We start from the raw sequence: 22,419 nt of genomic DNA, 5'->3' as shown, positions 1-22,419 counted from the left end.
CTATAGGGGCTGGGACACTGGGCTGCACATACTTAATGTCTGCTCCAAGTGGCAGACTGGTGTTGGGGAATCAGGAAGGTGGGCGCTGGTTGGAAATGGCTCCTCTGCAGAGCAGAAGTCTGGGCTTGAAGATCCTGCCTGCAGAGCCCCTGAGGCAGCTGGGCTCTGCGGCAGCAGCCCTCCCCGCTGCTGTGCCCCCAGGAAAGCATCAGCTCCCTCCTGGGTAAAAGCCGCTGATCTCTCTGCCGAGCTCAGATTTCAGGACCCAGAGGTCCCCCTTTGCTGGTCCCTCGGTGTGAACCTACACAGGGAAACAGACCGGGTTCAGATCTTGATGGGGCTCTTTCCCAGCTTTGGGAACGCTGACAAAAACAACCCCACTCACTCTGGCTTCTTCTCAGGAATGCCGGTATTTCCAGCCACTTCCCGGACTTGCTGTCAGAAGCCCAGAGCCTGGGTCCCCTCCAGGAACCCCTCTCTCCTCTTCATCCCACCCTTCCTTCCTTCCCAAGTCAGAAGTCCACCAAAGGCTCAGGCCTGCCCTGTCCTCTCCCCACAACAGCCCCTGCCCCACTCCCTCCTCTGGTGACCCTGTATTGTCGCCTGGTCCTCTTCCAGCTCCCCAGCCTTTGGTTTCTCCACACCTAATCCCCTTCCTCCCCGCTTAATAAACTTCCATGGCTCCCCACGGCCGACCAGAGTAACGGGGCATTGGAGACGCTCTATGACATGCACAACCCCTTCCTCCCACTTCAGCTCCTACTCTCCACCTTCCTCTGATGACCCCCCTGAGGTCCAGCGCCTCCTCTACAGATGGCCAGGATCTCCTCTACACTGAAGAAGGGATCTGAAGCCAAGCTGGGGGGAACGGGGCTCCCTGACCCTCAGCTCCATGCATGTGGGTTTTAACATAGGTGGGGGTGGGGTGAAGTGATGCAGGCAGCTAGGGTCACATCCCAGCCCCCCCCCCATACCCTCCCCTCTCTCCCTCTTCCCTCTGCTGGTAAAAGCAACTCTTAGCTGGAAGGATCTCAGACCCGATGACTTGCCTTAGGTCCCCCATCCCTTTTGCCCCCTCCTCAAATGCGAAGCGACCCTTTCTGTGCCACTTTTTCTAGCAAATAAGCATTTGGATATTTCTTAACATTTTCATTGCACTACACATTCTGTCTGCTCCTACAGCTCCTCCCGGTGTATCTCTGACTGTTTGAAAATGGTTCCTGAGGTTACTGCAAATGGAACGGTCACTCTTGGAAGTAGGATAAAGGGCAGGAGGTTGAGTGTTCACTTGTAACTGTATACACAATTCTGTGTCCATGTCTACAACCCGCGTGCGTGCACTCAACCTCATTTGAGTCTTGAGTCAAAATCTAAAGGGCCAAACACTTTTTTAGGTTTTTTATTTAAGTTGTCTCTACGTTCAATGTGGGGCTCAAACTCATGACCCCAAGATTGAGAGTCTCAAGCTCTTCTGACTGAGTCAGCCAGGTGCTCCCCAAAACAATTTTTTTTTAAAGTCCTTCCTAAACTGGGATCTGTTTCTGCCTGGGAGGTTGCCCAGAGCCCATGGCCTCCTGAGGACTCTGCCCTGCCCCTCCCAACCCAGAAAAGTGGATTGAATCCCCAGTCACCTCGGCCTCCATGACCCAACACGTGCTGCAGGGCTGGGACCCCCAGGAGTGGGGGCAGCAGCCCTGATTCCAGAGCAGCCAGCTGTGTCCTCCTGGAGCTTCCGTTCTCCTGGGAGCTGCCTCCTTCCTAGAGCTGCTGTGTGGAGCCCACGAGACATCGGAGAGTAGTGCATGTGAAGGAAGCCTCCCTAGGAAACTGCATGGTACAGGGGTGCACAATCGTGCAGCCTGGAGGGCGGGTGCTCCCGGGGAGAGGAAAGAGGATATCCTAGCTCAAGGCTTCTGTTGGAACTTCCTATTGTCCCCATTTTATAGACAAAAAAGCAGAGACACAAAGAGATGGAGTTCCCTGCTTGAGACTATGCATGGGATTAGAGCCAGATCCAAGACAGGACCGGCTCTGTTTCCGGAGCTCTTTCCAGTGGGCCAGGATGCCTTGGAGAAGTGTGGGCTTCCCAGAGGGTTCCAAGGGACCCAGAGTCCCACAGCCCAACCCCCAGAGGCTGACTTTGCCATATCTCAGGAGCCTTGTGCTCCCGATCTGTCTCCCTTACTGGGAAGACTGGGTCAGCTCTCCTTTCTGGCACCTTGGGCTCTCCTGAGGCTGGGGATTACCTCTTGGTTTCCATAGTAACGGTGACCAGAGGGGTCTCCAGAATCAGTGCAGGGATGCTGCACAGGGACCGGCAAGTCTGCACGTGCCCTGGGAATCCCCGGGATGGACAGCTGTAGCTACAAGCACGCAGACACACACATACTCGTGCATACACTTGCACGTGCATACACACCCAATGCACACGTGTGCACACCCACGCCCACTGAGAGCACAGACGCACACCTCTGCACATGGAGTCCCAGGCAGGCGCACTCACAAGGTGCCCGCTAACCGAGAAACACATCTGGACATGATCATAACTGACATCACCCACTCTCAGAGCCACCCTGGCCCCTGAGGCATAAGGAGGGGCTGGGGGAAATGAGGCACTTCCACTTGATAATACCCACTGCTACATTTATAGATACTATGTGCCCGGGGCTGCATTTTCCTTTTCCCCCGTATAACATTTGCACTCCCCACAATGCCACTCTGAGACAGGCACCCAGTGAGGAAACAGGCTCACAGAGGTGGGGGCGCCAAGCCAAGGTTTGAGTCCAGGATTGTCTGGCTCCTACCTCCCCCCAAGACCTGTTGGTGCCAAACCCATGAGGGCCTGCCTGGGACCAGGGTTCTAGGACTTGTGGCTCTAGGACATCTGATTCCCTCTCCAGCCCCAGCCGTTCTGGAGACCAGGGGCGGAGGAGGTGGTGAGGGGAGGTCCAAGGGACATCAGGGGCTTTCCTTCTGCCTACATCTCCCAGTCAGCAACAAGACCCACCGGGAATCTCTTGCTGGTGAAGCCCACTGAGTTCACTTGTGAACTGCCCAAGCTTCCGGCAAAGGCAGGAATCCAGGTGCTGAGGTCCTGGCCCTAACCTTTACCCTCGGAAGTGAGGGAGCCTGAGTTCAGAGGCCAGGCCAGCCAGGTGCCCCTGAGCAAGGAGTTGGGCAAGAGGGAGGGGGGGGTCATTGTCCAGGAGGGAGCTTTCAGCAAGAGGACACTCCGACAGTCCAAATGGGCTGCTGAAGAAGATGGTGAGCTCCCCGTCACTGCAGGCATCCCAGATCTGTAGATGCTGCTGCTCCCTGCTTAGGAAACTCAAAATAAACAGTGACTGAGTCTTGCGTCATTATCACATCATTGACTTTGTCATAGCCACCCCTGATTGGGTACCCTTTGCGTCAGGCATTTTAAGGTATGACTACCACTACTGCTAATAAAAATAGCAGCCGCTATATATTCAGCGCTTATGTGGTTGCTCTTCGCTGTCTCCTCCCAGAGACCTGAGAGGCGGGTGCTTTTGTTAAGCCCACTTACAGATGAGAAACTGAGGTTCAGAAAGGCCAGTGACACGTGCACGGTGCAAGAACAGCAAGACCTACGTTCTGCCTGGCTGCTGAGTCTCTGGTCTGCCCATCTGGCAGCTGGCCTCCTGGACCAGCGACCATCCTCTCCCCCTCAACCCCCTGTCCCCCAGCCAAGGCCCGGCATTCCTGGAGCCTTTCCTATTCTGGGCAACCTTGGCTTCACTATGGTCACGGAGGCGCCCTCTGCTGGCCATTCCTGGCTCTGCAGAACCATGTTCCTTTGAGGCCAAGGGAGGCCCTCTAGTACCTGGGATGTGAGAGGTGGGTAGGCCATCCAGCCTTGGCCCCTGACTACAATTAGCAATAATCGCGCCTCGAATAAACCTCATTGGCTACGATACTGGATACTGCCACTGCGCAAAGCTGGCCCCTGACTTCAGATGGTGGTACCTGACGTCACCCAGCTGGTCAAGGTTGAGCTGAGGTTGGAGTCTAAGGGCCATCTGATTCCCAGGCTCTTGTCCTTCCGCCCCTCCCTGGGTAGGAAGGAGGTTTTACTTCACTTCCTGCTGCAGACCCCTCCACATCTGGGCCTATAACCAGGTCCTCTGGCCCCATTGCTCTTGAAGGATCTCGGGGAACCCTAGTTTGTAGCTGAGAATCTGTCTACAAGAGTAAAATGGGCCCCGGGGTTTGAGGCAGTTTGAGGCATGGAGCGATCATTGATCAATTGTGTGAGGTTGGGCAGGATTCTTAACCTCTCTGGGCTCTGTCCAATGGAAGTCGGTTCCTTTGTAGATTCTGAAAAACTGAAGAGATGCAAGGAGGTCTCTTCTGCCCAATCAGAAAGCCTCGACTGGACCCTGACAGCACACCAGCTCACATCACCCCACCCAGCCATTCCGGACCCAGCACTCCAGCTTTTTCATAGCCCCTGGGAGTCCTGGAAGGGATTTTACTTAGTCATTAGCTCACTGTTTATTACCTGCCTCTCCCACAGGAATGTGAAATCCATGAGGGCAGGAATTTCATCAGCTTGGTTGGGGCTATGTCCCCAGGACTTGTGGCATGAATAAAGCCCTCCCTAGTCCAACTTCTCTTGCAGCCTGGAACAGCCTTTCAAATCCAGGGCTGTTTTTCCTGCTCCCATCATCACAGCCCAGAGCTTGTAGCAAACCACCCCCCACCCCCACCATCCTCCTCTGTCTCCCCTTCCTAGCCCCCCACCTCCTGCCAAAGATTCCTTTTTTCCTCTGTCCCTTTCCCCTCATATGACTAATTCCCACCTGACTCTCAGTACTAGTTAAGCTCAGGCATCACCTCCTCCCAGAAGGCCTCCCTGCTTTCCTTTTAAATTAATGCTCCCTTCTGACCTCTTTGGATCCTTGGTGCCTCCTGGTCCAGAGGGTCGTTTCTCTCTGTTTTAAACATATCTCTCTTCTCTACCATGAGAACTCTTCAGGAGCTGGGACTGATTTGGTTCATCACTATGTCTTCAGTACCCAGGCCCAGGCTGGCCTGGCCCAGGCACTCAGGAAATATTGAGCTGGGCTGGTGTCATCCTGCCATGATGGAGACTTCAGGGATTGGACAGGTCAGACCAGTGTCTCCCAGGGCAAGCCACTTTCTCACTTGGAGCCTCAGTTTTCTCACCTATAAAATGGGTATAACAATCCTGACTCCTCAGCCGCTTCTCTGAAGTATGTAATGTGCCAGCACATGGAGAACATTTGATGAGGGGTAGTGGTGAAGTCTTGGATTGGTCTTAGTCTCTGCCTCTGTAAACCGCAAGCCCCCACATGCCCTACAAGAAAGGAAAATGCATGTTTTTTAGTGAATCCTGGGCCAGGATCCCCGCCCGAAGGAACGCCCCAGAGGTGAGGGGAGGAGGTAGGCAGGCAGCCTGGGTTAAACGCCCTAATTCACTAGCTGTGTGATCCAGGGCAAGTTCTCACACCTCTCTGAGTCTCAGCTTCCTGATCTGGAACGGGAGCTAATAACATGTGCCAGCCTAAGACTCCGAATAACAGGGACAAAAAGTCAAGTTCTTGGTAGGTGCTTGATTATTTATATACCCAAAGCATTCTCCTGCCCTTCTCATTCTTCCTGTGACTGGGGGTGCGTGTATCTAGGGAATTCCTTAGACAGGGCCATGAGGATCGGCTATGAAGGGGAGTCCTTCCCATTCTAAATGGTTGCCTGGGGTCCGGCCTGGGCGCCTGCAGCCTGAGTGAGGTACTGGGACTCTGGGTAGGTCTGGGCACTCCAGCCAGCCCCCTAGGAGATGTCTGTGGAGTCATCCAAAGAGAAACCAGTGCAGCCTGGGAGGACAGAGGTCCATCACTCAATCCCCGCCTAGATCCTCACTCACGCATTTATTCATTCTCCCGCTGCCGTATTTCCAGAATGTTGCACGGAGCCGGGTACATAATAGGTGCTCAATAGATATATGTCGGAAGAGCAAATTTATTCCATATATTCAACACACATTTATTGAGTGCCTACTGCTTGTAGCCTTGTGCTAAGAGCTGGTGTACAAATGGTGCACACACAGCAACGGGTCCTGAAGTCCTCCGGAGATCACCAGGGCCTCCAAATCCTCCCAACTCTAACGGCCTCCTAACCAGCTTCCACTGATTGCCAGACTGCAGGCATCAAAGGCTTTCCCCAGAATTGTGGTCATGCCCAAGCACCCCGTGCAACCTGGGGCCCGGGAAGGCTGCACCCCCACAGGCACGACTCTCCGAATCCTCCTTGTCTTTCACGCCCTCCTCCAACCACTTTCCCCCTCCCTCTCAAAGCCTTAGACGCCGCCATCACCCCACCCCCAGTGCCCTACATCTACCCGGGATTATACCTGGAGAGGCCAGCAGGTGGCGCCTCCTTCCCCCGCGCTAGACTGGCCTCCAGACCCCACCAGGACCCTCTCCCTTCTCTCTTTTTCTCCCTAGCGGGGACAGGAGTAGACTCTGTGACCTCTAGCTGACCCCTCTCCTGCCTGCTGGCTCCTGCGATGAGGCCTGAGGAGGCTCCAGCTGCTCCTGCAGGCCCCGGGATGTCTTTTCCTGCCTGCTGGGGTTGAGGGTGGGGTCCCTAAGGGCCAAGCTGCAGCTGGTGGGGTGGGGCCGGGCGGGGTGGGGCTGAAGGCAGCTGCCGGGTGAAGAGAGAGACAGGAGAGAGAAGTGCTTTGGTTCCTTGGCTCCGGCCCCAAAGAGGTGGTGGTGCCAAATGAGCCTCACCCCAGCACAAGGTATGTGGCTGGGGAAGCCGATGGGGCTGGGGGTTTCAGCCCGCCGAGCAGAGCAGGCCTGGCCGTACCGAAGGGCTCTCAGTAAGAACCCCAGAGCCCCCTCCCATCCTACCCTTTCCAAGGTGACCCATAGAAACTTGGGGGGAGGGGTCAATGCAGGGAGTCCTGGAGTGGGCATTGGGAGAGGAGGGCTCCACGGCTGCTCCTGAACCCCTGTGTGAATTTCGGGGAGTTCTTTCCATCTCTGGACCTCAGTTTATCAATCTCAAATGTGTGCGAGGGAGATCTGGAAGACATTCTGTGGGATATCTTTGCAAAGTTGTCCCTTTTCAAAAAGGATTAGCCCTTCCAGGAGCTTCTGGAAGACCAAAAGGCCCTTAAAGACCCAAAGGAATGCCCCCTAGTGATGGAATTTCAGATTGGGGGGAGGGGCTTATTTGGAGACGTGGGGGCCTCTCCTTGCCGGGGGCCCTGGGGCCCTGGTCTGTGCCACCCTGGAGCAAGGCATCCTAGTTTCTCTGACTGGGACTCAGGGTGGAGTGCCACAAGGTGGGGGGCTGCCTTTGGCCGCCCGCTGTTGCGGAGGTCCCCTCGTTAGGGAGAGGGTGGCAGGTACAGGGAAAGGGCAGCTCTGTGCCTCTTCAAGAACAGAAAAAGGGGTGGGTGGAGCAGAAGAGAGTGTGAGACCGAGGTAGGGACAGCAGTAGGCATATGGTGGTCCCAAGGTGGTGAGGAAGGAACCATCCCCGCCCTTTATTGGCTTTGGTGACTTGCCCAGTTTCCAAAGCCCCCTAGAATCTCGTTAGCTCCTCCCCAGCTCGTGGCACTCAGGGGGGCCAGAAGGGTGAGGGAGGGGGCCGAGCCACTCTTCCCTCACCCCTCTTGGGAAGAGATTGTTCCAGATTGTTCTCTGGCTGGGGAACAACTGGCACAGGCAAGTTCTAGGATCTCAGGCATGGTGGGGTGGGTGAGTTCACTCTGGGTGGGGAGACAATGGAGTCAAGCACACGCGTGGGAGTCAGATCAGCCTGTGTTCAAATCCTGGCTCTGCTGTGGGTCCTTGGGCAAGTCAAGTGACCTCTCCGAGCTGCAGTCTCTTGTGCGAAACGGGGGTCACAAAGCACCTCCTAAGCGGTTCGGGGAGAAGCGGCACGATGCAAGTCAAGCTCTTGGCACAACGTTTGGCACCTAATGGGTGCGGGTTGTTATTCTCACGGAGACAAAAATGGAGGCCCAAGGAAGGGGAAGGACTGGCCGGGGTCACAGAGCTAGGTCTCCAGTGAGTCTGAGCACCGTCCTCCCGGCCGCACTTACTGTATACACCGCTGCACTTACTCGGCACTCCAGTCTCGCTCCCATCCCCCGCTGTGACACTCCCCTCTGCTCAAGTCTGTCCCGGGCCGGGAAAGGCCTCGGGTGTGGGGTGGGGTAGGGGGTGGGGACCCCCAGGCCGAGGGAGGGCGGTGGGGACAGGGGGACACTAATACGTGTCGGGGCGCGCGACCTCCCTCTCCCAGGGGAAGGGCAGGGCTGGGGCCGGGTCGGGGACGGGGGGGGGGGGGCAGGGGGGGGCGGGGGGGCGGGGGGGGGGGGGGCGGGGGGGGCGCCCTCCGCCCTCACCCCGCCCCGCGCCTCTCCCCGCAGTTGGGGCGCCCCGCCCCCCGGGCGCCCGACGTGGACGCGGCCGCCGCCGCCACCGCCGCCGCCGCCGCCGCGCGGGAGTTGCTGTCCGCGGAGCCGACATGCAGGCGGCACGGGGCGGCGCGGGGCGGCCGGGCGGGGCGGGCAGCGGGCGGGAGCGCCAGCGCCAGCGGCCGCCGGGCGCGGGAGCCGCGTCCCCCTGCGCCGCCCCGGGCCGGCCGGCCGGAGGAGACGCCATGCGCCCCGGGCCGCCCCGCGCCGCTCTCCGCCTGTGGCTGGGCTACGTCTGCCTCGCGCTGGTGCAGGCGGGTAAGGGGGCCCGGGTTGGGGGGCCGGTGCGGGGCAGGCGGGCGGGCGGGCGGGAGTCCTCGGGCCCCTTCCTGCTCCCCGCCCCCCAAGCCGGCCCCTGCCTCTCCCCCACCTCTTGACTCCCAGGCCTGTCATCCAGCTCCCGACCCCCGGCCGGCCACCCCAGCCTTGGGGTCCAGGGTCTTGCGATCCCTAGTCCCATCATCCCCTGGCCCTGACCGCAGGCCTTTGCTTCAGGTGACTGAGCTGAACTCCCTTCTCTGGCCTGGGGAGCAGCTGAGGACACCAGTCCCCCCACCATGGGCCTCCCTCCCTGTCCTCAAAGCCCTGCAGGACAACTCTGCGGGTCAGAGCAGGATGGGGTCCGGGTTTGCATGAGCAAGTGTGAGGGGGATGGGGACTGGCACCCTAGGACTGGGGTGGGTGGGGTGGACCCCTGAGCCTGCTGCAGTCAGGGTCAGGCCTGCCCGGAGCACCGGCCTCATCCTCACCCAGCCCAGCCTCTCCTGAGGCTCTGTATCTGTCCCTTTAGCTTCTGGCGCCTCTCTCATCGCTTCCTCTACCCATCTCTCTGTGGCTCAGTGCTTTCTCTCTCTCTGCTTCCTCTCTACGTCTGTCTCTGATAGCCCACTTGTCTGTTTTCTGGTTCTGTGTCTGCCGCCACCTGTCTGTGTCCCTCTGTCTCTGTCTCCACAGATGGCTTTGTCGCCCCAGGCCCAGCCCCTGGGGCCTCAGGTCCACTCCTGTGTGGGCCAAAGGGTGCTGCTCAGGGCTAGGTCAGGGCTAGGTCTTCCCCTGACCGCACTCGTCTGTTGGGAGGCTTACATACACACTGTGTGACTCTAGGAGAGGTTCTTCCTGCCCTGACCTCCACCGTCCCGGTCACTCTCCCTCCTACTCCTTTCTCGACTGACTCTTTTCATCCTCTTCCCAAGTCAAGACCCTGCCTACCCTGTACTCCTGCCTCTCCCCTGGGAGAACCTACTCTGAGTGACCCCATCTTCCCCTATCACCTCCCCACCTGCCTCTCGGGGCTGGCAGAGTGTGGAGAAGCAGCTCACGTCGACCCCTCCCCAGGCTGCATTCTGTCTGCCTCACTGGGATACCAAGGATTCTTCTCTTGATCCTCACTCCGAACCCAGCGCTCACCCTAGCCTGGCTCTTCTTTTTTTTTTTTTTTTTTTTTTTTTTACAGATAGAGATCACAAGTAGGTAGAGAGACAGGCAGAGAGAGAGGAGGAAGCAGGCTCCCCGCTGAGCAGAGAGCCCGATGCGGGGCTCGATCCCAGGACCCTGGGATCATGACCTGAGCCGAATAGCCTGGCTCTTCTTGACCTCTGGGTCTTTCTCCTTCCCTCAAGGTCACTCACCTGACAGTGTGGTATTGTATAAAGAGCACTAGACTGGGAGTCCTTTTGACTGCTTTTCATCAGGCTGACTTTCAGCACCTGCAACCTTGGCCACCTATGCCCCCACCCCCCCACCTCCCAACCCCCCACCCCCGCCCCGTGCCTGCCCCACCCCTTCCCACCCTTCCATTAGATCTGGCCCCAGCCCAGGCCTCTCAGGTTTCGCTTGGACCCCTGATAGGGCCAGTGAGACCAGTGGAGGCTCCCACCCTGGATACGAGGAGCCTGGGGCCTCTTGGGCCTCACCGTTCAAGCACTAACGAACTGAGACCTGTGTGCCAACCTCCGCCACTGTGTGGCCTTCCCCAGGTCCCCGCTTAGGAGACCGTGGGCCTGGGCCTCCCAGCAGGAGGTGCTCAGGCTCAGGTGCCTTCCCACCCCCAGACAGCCCCTCGGCCCCCGTGAATGTCACTGTCAGACACCTCAAGGCCAACTCCGCAGTGGTGAGCTGGGACGTCCTGGAGGACGAGGTCGTCATTGGATTTGCTATCTCTCAGCAGGTAACCCTTGAGGGACTGGGAGGGAAGGACACATCCAGACAGTAGCAGGGGATGGGGAGGCGGGTGTGCAGAAATGGAAAGGAAAAAGAAATAAAGGAGCAGGAGAAGACAGGCAGAAGAATTGCACATGTGGCTTGGAATGGGGACCCCAGCGGGAAAAGGATTGGTGAGGCAGGCTCTGGGGCCTTTGACTGGAAACTGGGCACCAAAAGTCCGGTTTTGATCTCACACAGACCTGAGTGTGGGACCCAGTGCAAGTTCTCACTGGAGAGACGGCCTTAGGCAGCTTTTCTAAGTTTTCCGCACCCGCACTGTCTCCCTCTCTGTCAAACGGATCTAGCAGTGGTCCTAGCCGCCTACAGAGACGAGGGGTGTGAGGAAGCCTATGTGTGGAAGGCTTTAGCTCCGTAGTCGGCTGAGCCCTGGGCGCCGCCAGGAGGGGGGCCCAGTGGGGTTGGTGGCCAGGCGCCACCGACAGCGGGCCTGGCACTTGCCTTGGCAGAAGAAGGACGTGCGGATGCTACGCTTCATTCAGGAAGTGAACACCACCACCCGCTCATGCGCCCTGTGGGACCTGGAGGAGGACACCGAGTACATTGTGCACGTGCAGGCCATCTCCATTCAGGGCCAGAGTCCGGCCAGCGAGCCCGTGCTCTTCAAGACCCCACGCGAGGCAGAGAAGATGGCATCCAAGAACAAAGGCAGGCCCCGGCCCTGCTGGGGGGACTGGCTGGGGTGAGGGGTGGTCAGGGGCAGAGCAGTGGGCAGCTTGAGGAAAGCAGCAGCCTCCACCACCTCCCCGGACCCCCGACCCCTGGCGCCTACTAAAGCAGTACCTGAGAGAGAGGAGGTCACCCTAGTGTCCTACCGTGGGGGTATCAACTCCCAGCTTTGGGTCAAGCCCTGTTGCTGCCGCTGCAAGTAGCCATTAGCATGTTCTGGAATCTCTTGTTAGGTGTCCAGGCACCTATAGAGATAAGCGCTTAAGATCCTGGGCCCAGCCCTAAAACAGGGGCTGGGGACGAAAAGAGCCTCGGGCCAGTGTCTCTCTCTCTCTCCACAGATGAGGTGACCATGAAGGAGATGGGGAGCAGCCAACAGCTGCGGACCGGCGAGGTGCTCATCATCGTCGTGGTCCTGTTCATGTGGGCTGGTGAGTGCCTCCCGTCCCTGCCTCACTTGGCCTCTGCGGAACGGAAGTCCCAGGCCAGGCCCCTTCTCTCCCAGAAGCGGAGGCCGCTGAGATGTGATGGGAGAAGTCTCGAAGTCCTGCTCTGGGGACCAGATGGGACCCATTCGCTGGCTTACCTCTCCCGAGAAACTTAGCGGATTGAGAGCTAGCTGCCTTGGAGGACAGGTTATTTGAGCATTTGCCCTTCCCTCCCTCGGGAGTATTTCGGGCTCCTGGGGTGGACACACCCAAAGCCCCTATGCCTTCCGGCCATGGCTGTGGCGGCCATGCCTCCTTCTGGGGTGTCGGGCCTCCAGGGGCTCAGGGTTGGGACAGCCTCGTAACCTAGTCTTCCTAGCCCAGTCCTGAGTCCGCCTCCTTAGGATCTCCCTAGTCTATCCGTGAGCATGGCACTGCTTGTCTCTCCCTGTAGCTCCTCTTAGATGAGGTCATTGGGCTCATGTCTCTCCCTTTTCCCACTTGTCTGTGAGCTACCCAAGGATAAAGAACACATTTCATCTCAGTTCTTAACTCAACCAGCATTTTCTGAATGGCCACTCCATTCCAGATAATAGTACTAGTCGTGACTAAGAAGAGCCCGGGGCTTGTAGGAACTGGGTCTGCGAGAAGCCAAGTCCCTACTTGACTATATAATTCAGTGTGATGAGTGCCACGTATGGGGGCAGAGGAGGGGGAATTAATTCTAGGTCTAGCAGTAGAAATTAGGAAAAACACAGAAAGGAGGAAACATGGGGATTGAGCTTTGAAGGATGAATAGGAGTTCACCAGGCAGACAAAAAAAAGGAACAGGGTTCTATTGACAGGGTGTATAAGAAACAAATTCAGTTCACTCTGACTCAGTGTAGCTGTGGACTGAGAGAAAGTAGAAAGGGGACAGTGAAGGATGGCGAGTCTATAAAGTTGGCTGGAGTCCGTTTTGAGAGATTCGAACAGCATGCCAAAGCTGTCTTAGCATGGCAGTTGAAGGACAGCCTGTATTGTAGAAGCATTTGGAAAAAATGTTCTGTAGGCACATCAAAAAACAGGCACCTGTAAAAAAAGAAAAAAGGTAAAAAAACCAAAGGATTGTACAAAAGAGGTTTGTGGTGCCTTATCATATATCATTATAAATATATAATATTTATAATTTATAATATCATTATATAAACATATAATGATATGATATAGAATGATAAGATATATCATTCTATATCATTATATAATTATATCATTATAAATACACAGTATTAATACAATCGTAACAATATAAACATGGTGGACTAACCCAAGACTGTGATATGCTTCTGTTAGGATGATGGGAAAGGAAGTTGGGGGAGATGTTGGCCTGTATCTACCGTGGTGGAAAGTCAAAAGATAGGACCTAAAGCATGTAGATCAGGAAAGAGCGCTCTACATAAAGCAGAGGTAAAATGGAGACGACTCCTAGAGGCACTGGCGCTGGCTTCCTTAATCGCATTTGACTTTCAAGAACTATCAAGCTCCCGAGTGAGTAGCTTGCTAATAGCGAGCATTTAGCAGAGTGCAGACCCTGGAGTGCACATCCGGGCTCCCCCACTGTGGAACTTCAAGTAGGTTCCTGGGCTCTCTGCATCAGTGTCCTCACTGGTGGCCCGGTGACGGTAACGAGAGGTGCCCTCCTGGCGCTCCCCAGGCTCGGCAGCATCGGCCGTGACCGTGCCCGGCTCAGCGCATGTTACTGTGTCTGTTTCGCTAACTGGAATGGAGAGCTGTCAGGGGTGTAACGAAGGAAAGGGGGAGATGGATCAGATGCGTGTTGTGGGAAGCCCAGCCCAGCAGCAGCGAAAGCAATGGCTGCTGGGGGAATAGGGGGACACAGGAGCCAGAGGCAGGCCGTTGCAGCAGTGCAGGACAGAGGCCATCTGGAGCTCAGTGTCTACCAGGTGCTCAGAAGGTGCCAGCAGGAATGAAGGAGGCGGCCGGGATTCGACCTCTGGCCTCTCACTGCTCTCCCTGTCCCCCCACCCCCACCCCGCCATCATCCCCCAGGCGTCATTGCCCTCTTCTGCCGCCAGTATGACATTATCAAGGACAATGAACCCAATAACAACAAGGAGAAAACAAAGAGCGCGTCAGAAACCAGCACACCAGAGCACCAAGGGGGTCTCCTCCGCAGCAAGGTGAGGGCAGATCTTGGGCCGGGTGGGCGGCCCCGGGGCTGCAGCAGGGGACAGCTCAGCACCGGGTGCGGCTGCGGCTGGGCAGAGCCGAGCTTGGCCACTGCCACTGTGACCCAGGGACACTGCACGTGGATTTTGGACCTTTTCCTTTTGCCGGGTACCAGGACCAGTGTGGTTAACAAAATGCAGTGAGTGGGGAGGGTGGAATGCTTGGTTGGTGTGGGACAGCATGAATAGGGGGTTCTGGGCTCATTTCTGCTCCTGCCGTGTTGCGTGACCTTGAGCAGGTGCCTCACTTTCATTTCCTCTTCTGCAAAACAGATATGAAAACCTTGTCAGTGCTTGCTCTGAGCAGCTCAGAAGAAACGCTAGAAAAGTGGGAGGATCTCATGGCTCTGACGATGATTACCCAACAAACAAACATCTGGCCCTCTCCACATTTCCTCCTCCTTCCATCTCCTCACACCCCCTGGCTTACTGTCCTCTCTCTTGGCTTCTCTCTTTCTGGCGCATTTTCCTGAAGCCTCTTAGTAACCCCCATCTCCAGAAGCACGTCGACAGTGACAGGGGCCGAGGCCGCGCTCAGAGGCAGGTCTGCAGGATGGGAGAGAACCAGCCGGCGGGATGGCTCTGCTGGGGGTGGAACCGGGGGCCAGGGGGTTCGAGGGCCCGGCACCCAGTCTTGGCCGCTGAGTGAGGCCGAAGGCTGGGTTTGAGAAGGCAGAGAGACGAGACACGCAGACAGGGCTACTCCATTCCTTCCACGCGGGACGAAAGCCTGGCTTTTAGGTGGCAGCCCTTCCTTCTTGTGTCCTCCCCTAACTTCCAACTTTGCAAGAAGTCTATTCGATTAGCCCTGGCTGCTTCTCTCATTTTTTTCCTCCCAGTTTCCCAACAAGCCCTCAGTGAACATCATCGAAGCATGACTGCCTGTCTGCAGGGAGAAGGATTTCATTTTTCTTCTCTGCTGGTCTCCAGGTCCATGGGCACAGGGACAGGGAGGACTGCGGTGGGGGGAGGCCCAGCTAGCTGCACTGTTCTCCCTCTTCCCCATCCTAGTCTGGTGAAGGAGGCTGAACTACAAACCCAAATTCTGCAAAAAATAAACAAGCCACAAAACTAAAAGGCCTGGCCCCATTCTGGAAAAGGCAAAGCTGCATAAGACACAGCCTTCTTTCTGCCTCCTCGCCTCTCCTGGACTGGCTTCCTCTTCAAGAAAATTTTGCACAAAGCTCCTGGGAGATGACAAGCACCTAGACGGACTCCAGCTGTGTCTTTCAGACCGAGAGCCATCGCAGAAGCCATGGGGCAGGGTCATGGCTGCCAGCAAGCTTTTTCTGGATCCAGCCATCACGGACTTGTTTGTGGTGTGATGCACAACTCGGCGAGTGTGTGAGATGTTCTGTTTTGTCTCTTTTGGAAAACATGACTGAAGGGCTTCACTCCAGGGGGCAAAGGAATGCTCCAAGCTGATTGCCTATAGCCTCCATCTTCTTTGGCCCTTATTCGACTGTAATATTATTAGTCTGGAGCCTTTAAGAAGACAAAGTGGGAAAGAGACCTGGGAGGTACTGGCCCCATTTCTTTAGGATGAGTCTCTTGGAGTTGGAACAATGCTGGGTTATGCAACTGAAAAGGTATGTCCACGTGGGACATCCCGGGGGCTACTGAGTCGCCTGCTCTGGAGTGGAAGGTGCTGGAAGGCAGGCCTGAGCCATTACCGTGGAAATCAGAGCAGCCCTGGCCTCTGGGGTCTCCATATCTTGCCATCTCATCCAGGGTTCTGGGAAAGCTACCCAGGGTCCTCATGTCCTTCCCTAGAGCCTGAGTGGTGTGAGGTGTCAGGTCTCTCTCTCCACTGCCCCTTTCTGGTAAACAAAACAAAACAAAACAAAATGGTGCTTGCTAAGGGAAGGCAGACTCTTCCCTCGGACTGACAAGTGATGGCTGCTGAATGCCTGCATGGGAAGAGCTGGACCTCTGTGCCTTCCGTTGGTGGCTAAGGACAGGCGTGTGGGAGGACTGCGCCTAGCACAAGCCTGGCACCCAGTAGGCGCTCAGTGAATACCTGTTGAACTGAATGTTAAGAGCAGTGGCCCCCCAGCCAGAGAGCTGAGAGCCATCACCCAATGACCGCCCCTTCTTTCCGGTCTACAAGAGCTCTCCTGGCTAGGTCAGCCACCACTCTACTTGGCCCCGACGTGGCAGCACAGGGAGGGAGGAGAGACAGGATAAAAGGCAGATGTCAGCAATACTAAGGGCTTCCTCATGGAAGGGCATGAGGCTCCATTCATTGTCTTGTGACTTCCATCCCTGCTGAATGGGGCTGCAAGGCCAAGGCTCCTTAGTGGAGAGGTCCTTACCTCTGATCCAGTTAGAGCAATAACCTCTTTTTAAATGTAAAATAAAAGACAAATGAAAAGGCACATCCTTGTCTTCTGGTAAATCCCCAAATGCTGCCCTCTTTTTCTGGCAATTGGCAGCCAGTCAGGATGTGTGGAGGAGGGACGTCAGTTCTCTCTCCATTTTGGCCTGCAGCTTCTTAGGGACATGCCTGCCAGCCAAGCTGGAGCTGGAAGGGAAATCTCGAACAGATGGGGGTGCACGTGTAGGAGGAGAAAATAGCTCCTCCATCGTCCTATTACCGAGGCCCCCAAATCCAAGCTCAGGCTGCCTCACCACACAGGTACGCGGGCTGGTGCTCAGTTTTTAGAACGAAGGGTTTTCCCCTCTGGGTGGGGCTGGGTGTTTTCCCTGACCAAAGGAATGCAGTTCTGGTTTCTCCCCAGGGTGAGGAAGGAAGGGAAGAGATCTGCAGAAGCTGTTGGCGGCAGCTCAGTAGTCCCAGCATGCTGTTTGGGGCGGTTAAAGGAACATCATTCGGATCCCAACAGCAGGCTGAAAGGTGGAGTGATGATGTCATTAGCTAATGAGCAAACGAGTAAATGGGACACCTCGAACACTCCTGTCCAGAGCCAGCAAGAGCTGGAGAGAAGAGGTCAGGTGAGGGGGACTTAGGGTAGACTCTTCTGGAAGGTTCCAAGAGGAGGAAAGCCAAGTCTTAAAGGCTGGGTGGGAAAGGAGAAATCTATTGGCACCCAGAACTCTAAACCACACCAGAGAAAGATACTTGGCCAGGCCCTCTGTCATGTGTGCCTGTCTAGTGCCATGTGGCGGAGAAGCCCCTACGTCCACGCCAGGACCAGAGACAGCTGTGGGGGCCAGGGATTTACCAGGGCCTCTAGCACCTCCGCTGAGGGCCTGAGGGAGACGGGAGGAGTGAACACTTCTGGTTTAGATAAACCCCATTCACTGTGGTTACCTCCCTAAACCCCAAGTTCCACAACGGAGCTTTTCTTAGACCAGCTGTCATGCAGAGAACCCTACAGCTAGGACTTGGAACGGGGGCCCCTCTTCACCACCTAGACCCACAGATTCCTCACAGCTTGGGATGGGTGTAGGCAAGTTCCTGGGAGACTGAGAGGCCTGACCTGCAGGTCACGCATGGCCAGACGAGAGGCAAGGCCTGCCTTGTCACTGAGTGACCCCTCGGGCCAGCTACTTCTCTGGGGGGTGCTCCTTGTGAAGAACAGGATCCTAGAGCCCACCTACCACCTGGAGTAGGAGCCAGGGGGCTTCCTCCTAGGAACAAGAGGGAAGCCCCAGGGTCTGGTAGAGGAAAAAGGGTGGTGTTTCCGTGTGGCAGGAGTCCTTTCCTCTTTCTGATCCTGTCCATTCAACCCAGGCTTTTCAGGGTGGCATCTGGAATCCACTTTTAAGATCTCGAATTCAGCTCTTTACAAAAGTACGTCCTATCATACCACTGCAGTCATGTGACATTTTAGACTGCTGTGTTCCTTCTCACCCTCTTTAAACCTATTTGAGTTTTTGGATTTTGCTTTTAAGTGGCCTCCAAGAATGAACTGCTTCCATAAATGGGACACACCCCCTGGCTCCAGTCAAACGCCACCAAACTCCGTCAGCACTATATTCCCTAACCCCCAAGTGTCACTTGAAGCTAAGTCAAAGGAGATCCTCATATACGAATAGTTCCTTAATGATAACGCTAACGATTCAGGGCTACCACATGGAGTGTTTTACAGGTTGTCCAAAAGATGACATTCCACCCCCTTTTCAGAGGGTGCTGGGGAGGCTCAGATCTTCTGTCTGTGGCATGTTCCGTTGTCACTGGGGGAGGACAGGTGGAGAGGATTGACGCGGCAGGCGCTTGTTCATTAAGGAGTTCCACCACTGACCAGCTAGCTGATACTTCCTGTGACAAGTGGAAATTTTTTTTCCTGACAGGTGCTCTGACATATGAAGGAAGCAAGCATACCCCAGAACCAGCGCAGGAATAACTGTTTTCCCTTAGAAAAGCAGGACAACACAAAGTAAAGCAGGGATCCCTGCTTTCTAGTTTTAGGTGGCTGGGGTTGTTTTCTTCTTCCTGTAAAAAGCTCAAAACAGGCTAGAAAATGACCCCATTCTTTTGAGAGAAGGTCCATTTCTCCTCCTCCTCACTTTCCGTAACATAAAACGAACTAAGGGTGAGGAAGACCACCACTTCGGAGAATGCAGCCTGGTCTCTGACGCCTCTGATGGCCGCAGTAACACCTTGCTGAAAAGGCAATAAGCAACTACCAGACAAAAGGCTTTCTACCGGACAGAAACAAAATGATATGTACAGGTCCAGAGTACCTCTGAATGAGACAGCATCAAACAGCTGAGTATTTAGCGAATCTGTATTGAAGCTTTTGCCTGGACTGTAGAATATCCATTAGACAAAAGTTACCTCACAGCAAGACATGTCCAAACATGTTGCTACTTATTTTCTCAGCATGAGTGGAGATTTTAAAAGCATTGGCTAATACAGGTGACAAGCTTTTATTGCCTTCACCCTGTCTCCTGGGGTCAGTCTAAGCTCAGGTTCACAAAAGGGATCTAAGCAACGTCACGTCCCCCACATCTACCCACACTTACTCCACCCTCACCCCAGCTCCCAGGAGCAGTCAGTTTCTGGAGAAGTTGGATTAAGAACCACCATCAATTTTGTATGACCAGTGGTGGGTCCCATATCCCTTTCAAAGGGAGAATGCCCTGGGGTAAAGCTTGAGTGAGGCAGACAGAGGTCCATCGCACGGCCACGGGAGGGAATGGAAGGCAGTGCTTGTCTGATGGGGCTGGGCCGTCTCCACTCGCTGCAGAAACAGCAGCGCCGTGGTATTTCAGGCATCCCCTATGTCAGGCTCCTGACATGCACTATAGGTAGCTGCAAATCCCAATCAATTTCAACATTTCTTAACTGCTGGAAGGCCTTTCTCAACACTGTAATTTACCCTCAAAAGAACAGGGAGCACGCACCCTCGCCTCCCCAGTACCACATTCTACTAACTGCCACCCCCGCCCAGACCCCACTAACCTGCCTACGCAGGAGAGGAAGGAAACCGCCTTCAAAGCCTGCAACAGACAGCCGCAGCACATATGCCGCGAGAAGAACTTTTATTTCTCTTTAATGACATTAAACACAACTGCTACAAGGGAAAAAACATGATAAAGAGGAGGCACCAAACTTTAGTTTTGTAATTGATCCTCACAACTCCAGTCCCTTAAGCCTGCACAAGCTTACCGCAGGCTCTCATGAATACACGACGTGAACAGCATGTTTTAACTCTTTGCCAAGACCTCTGTGGTGAGAATGTCGTCATGAACCTCATGAACCTCACGAATGAAAAAAGTTAGGTAGGCAGTTAAGTGCACGTAACCCTTACTCAAATAAAATACAGCAAGAACTCATGAACTACTAGACTGAGAACCCAACACCAAGTATGAGATAGGAACCTTTAAAAACAGATTAAAACTCCAGATTTTACCTACTACCATCTTCAAGGCAAACATGCCTAATACTGAGTTTTCTTTTGCTTTTTTTTCCTTCTTAAAGAATACCGTGTTAACCACTAGAGAACAGTTCTCTCCTCCCCCAGTCCAACAGATTTAATTAAGCTGCTAACACTTTGGAAAAACAGAATTACTTGAGCAAAGAGGAAATGTGATTGTCACATTTTCTAGTTAACCCATCACTCATTTGGCAAAGGCAATGCTGCCATTACACATTCAGACTTAAACCCTCCTTCACCAGGAATGCAGGAACAGGAGCTTAAGCAAAATGCTGTCCCTTCGCTCCTTGAGTTCCCCACTCTGTGGGGGAACTAGACAGCTACAACACTAGTTATTCCAGCTACAACTAATTTTTATTATGCTATGGTTCCAAAGGTAGATGTCTGCTTATCTTACTCCATCATGCTAACTGAGGGAAACCTGGAGAAGTGACTAATGCAGTAAATGTCCATTATGCCAACTGAAATCACAGATTTTGACTCTTGCCTTTGAACAGAACTTCTTTGCATTTGGTCCCAGATTTTAAACCAAATGTTCAAGGAAGAGAATCCTCACCTACATAAAAACAGTAAACACTTAAGGATATCCATCTAAGATGATCGACGGCGTGAATGACCAAACCTTTCCCAAGTCAGTTTCTAAAGCAGGGTAGGGTGTTTAAGATGGGTTTCTCACTTACAAAGGTGGGGCTGATGAAAACAAAACCAGACAAGAGGCAGCTAGGCAGTACCACCGGCAGCGCTACAGCAACCGTGTCCAGCCTTCACAGAGGGTGGCCAACAGCATGAATGCCGGACTGCAAAGCCTCCCCAAATCTGTCTAGAGCCATCTGTAAAGAAGAACAAACTCCTCAGACATCCCCGAGGATGGCGGCACAAAGTCTGACATCTCAATCTAGAATACCAAACCGTCACATCGGGTAATGTTTTGTCCACAGGCTCAATCGCAACCACATTAGGATGCACGACAGCAGTTCTGTCCAACTATGTATCAGAGCTTTGACCAAGTGAGATAGTAACATCCGGAAGCTGAAGGCACCTCTTGTTAACTATCAATGGAGACAAAATAGTGGCTCTCCCAAGTCCCTCTGACAGGCCGGAGCTCACTGACTGACACAGCAACTGATACTTGGAGCTGGGAGTCGAGCAGATGAAACTGAAGACCAACTCACACCTCAGCAGCTTTCTGGCCTGTCCTGGAGTTAAGACTCTGGGTGGGAAGCTCTTAATAAAGAGAGCAGGGAGGCTGTTCTTAGGAGGCATATCTAGGTTTAACAGGATACAGGAACACACCAATAGAACCTAAGGAGCATAATGGTCACTGGGGAAAAAAGAAGGAAAATCCTTGAGGAAAGGCAGAGAAGACAATCAGTCACAAGACCACAAATCGACAAGGGTTAGTCAGCAGTCTTCCGTCAGTTAAGATGTGTAAGATTTGTAAACCTATTGTGCAAAACACATTTAATGAAGAAGGGGGAGGCAAGAAAATAAATAAAGGCAGCTAGTAAGTACAAAAAGGAGAGAAGATTTACACTTTTAATTTGTCCTTTCAACAACAGGATTTTTGTCCTGCTCCAACCTACTTCAAATGTCCTGGATTACCAACTTTAAAATACTGGCAAATACTCAGAGATTCAAATAAAAAAGTGAGAGGCATTGTTAAAAGTGACTTATGCCCATTTATAAGTCATCAGCAATAATTAACACTGGCTTGCAGCCTGGTAATCTCTTCCTTATAGGAGATTAAAAGATGGTTCTCTTTTCAGCACAAGAAATAGACATCACCTCTGTGTTGAGGTGGGTGTTTTGCTCGAGCCTAAGTACTCTGGCTTAATGCTGGCTTTCAAGAAGTGGCCACCTTCAATTTAAATTAAAAAATTAAAACGTACAGTGCTTAAATGCATGCACACAGACAAACAAGAAGGGCCTTATACAAAAAAATTTCAAGTCAGCAATGGAAATTTCCAAAAGGTGACAAGTTCTTTAAATAAAAATCTTGTGAAAAATAAAATTCAGAATCTACAAAGCACAAAAGAGCAGAAGATGAGATGCTGCTCTGAATAGGACCCTGGATAGGGACCTTCACTGCTGATGGGATGAGACAAATGGACTTGACTGGAAGTCCGGGAGACGCTGGAATCGATGGTGGCTTCGCATGTTCCTGTCGACCCACTGAGTCAGACTGCATCTTTGCAAAGGTTTCTGCCGGAACCTAGCGTAGTTTCTATCAGGAGAGAAGGAAAATGAAAATAGGAAATATGAGGGTTTTAGCTAGAATGGCTATTTGTACACAAAAAAGTGGCTGAGGCAATTATTTTAAGAATATCTTTACTTTCGGGAACCTGGGTGGCTCAGTCAGTTAGGTGTCCGCTGTCAGTTTAGGTCATGATCCCAGTTCCCTGGGATCGAGTTCCGCTTCAGCCTCCCTGCTTCGCAAAGTCTGCTTCTCCCTCTACTCCCTCCCCACTGCTTGTGCTCTCTCTGGCTCTCTCTCTCTCATGCTCTCTCAAAATAATAAATTTTTTAAAAAATCCTTAAAAAGAAAAAAA

The 22,419-nt window shown here is 53.9% G+C and overlaps 2 protein-coding genes across 9 annotated transcripts in view; one reads left to right on the top strand and one right to left on the bottom strand.

Moving 5' to 3' along the window:
* The first annotated feature begins 6,671 nt into the window (after positions 1-6,671).
* LOC111143532 (fibronectin type III domain containing 5) lies at positions 6,672-16,402 on the top strand. 6 transcript variants are annotated; one of them, XM_022497352.1, is made up of 6 exons: positions 6,672-6,787; positions 10,531-10,646; positions 11,149-11,347; positions 11,710-11,799; positions 13,846-13,976; positions 14,298-15,320. In XM_022497352.1, exons 1-6 carry the CDS (start codon positions 6,766-6,768, stop codon positions 14,301-14,303), a joined length of 564 nt encoding a protein of 187 aa, XP_022353060.1. In that variant the 5' UTR covers positions 6,672-6,765; the 3' UTR covers positions 14,304-15,320. The 6 variants fall into 6 exon arrangements, with proteins under 6 accessions (XP_022353060.1, XP_022353056.1, XP_022353057.1 ...); XM_022497348.1 differs by lacking the exon at positions 6,672-6,787 and adding an exon at positions 8,650-8,737 and having other exon boundaries at positions 14,864-16,402; XM_022497349.1 differs by lacking the exon at positions 6,672-6,787 and adding an exon at positions 8,650-8,737 and having other exon boundaries at positions 15,036-15,320.
* Positions 16,403-19,458: 3,056 nt separating this feature from the next.
* LOC111143200 (S100P binding protein) overlaps positions 19,459-22,419 on the bottom strand; it is a 39,326-nt gene continuing 36,365 nt past the window's right edge. The window contains exon 7 of one of the 3 annotated variants that reach the window (XM_022496748.1): positions 19,459-22,094. In XM_022496748.1, the coding sequence (XP_022352456.1) occupies positions 21,953-22,094 (142 nt within the window). In that variant the 3' untranslated portion in view covers positions 19,459-21,952. The remainder of the gene's footprint in view (positions 22,095-22,419) is intronic. The other 2 variants (XM_022496750.1, XM_022496749.1) reach the window with 2 other exon arrangements.

This window comes from Enhydra lutris, unplaced genomic scaffold, assembly GCF_002288905.1.
Source record: "Enhydra lutris kenyoni isolate GAN:26980312 unplaced genomic scaffold, ASM228890v2 scaffoldscaffold9, whole genome shotgun sequence".
NCBI classification, from domain to species: Eukaryota; Metazoa; Chordata; class Mammalia; order Carnivora; family Mustelidae; genus Enhydra; species Enhydra lutris.
Note: the sequence above shows the minus strand (reverse complement) of the source record. Positions and strands in the feature narration are given on the sequence as shown.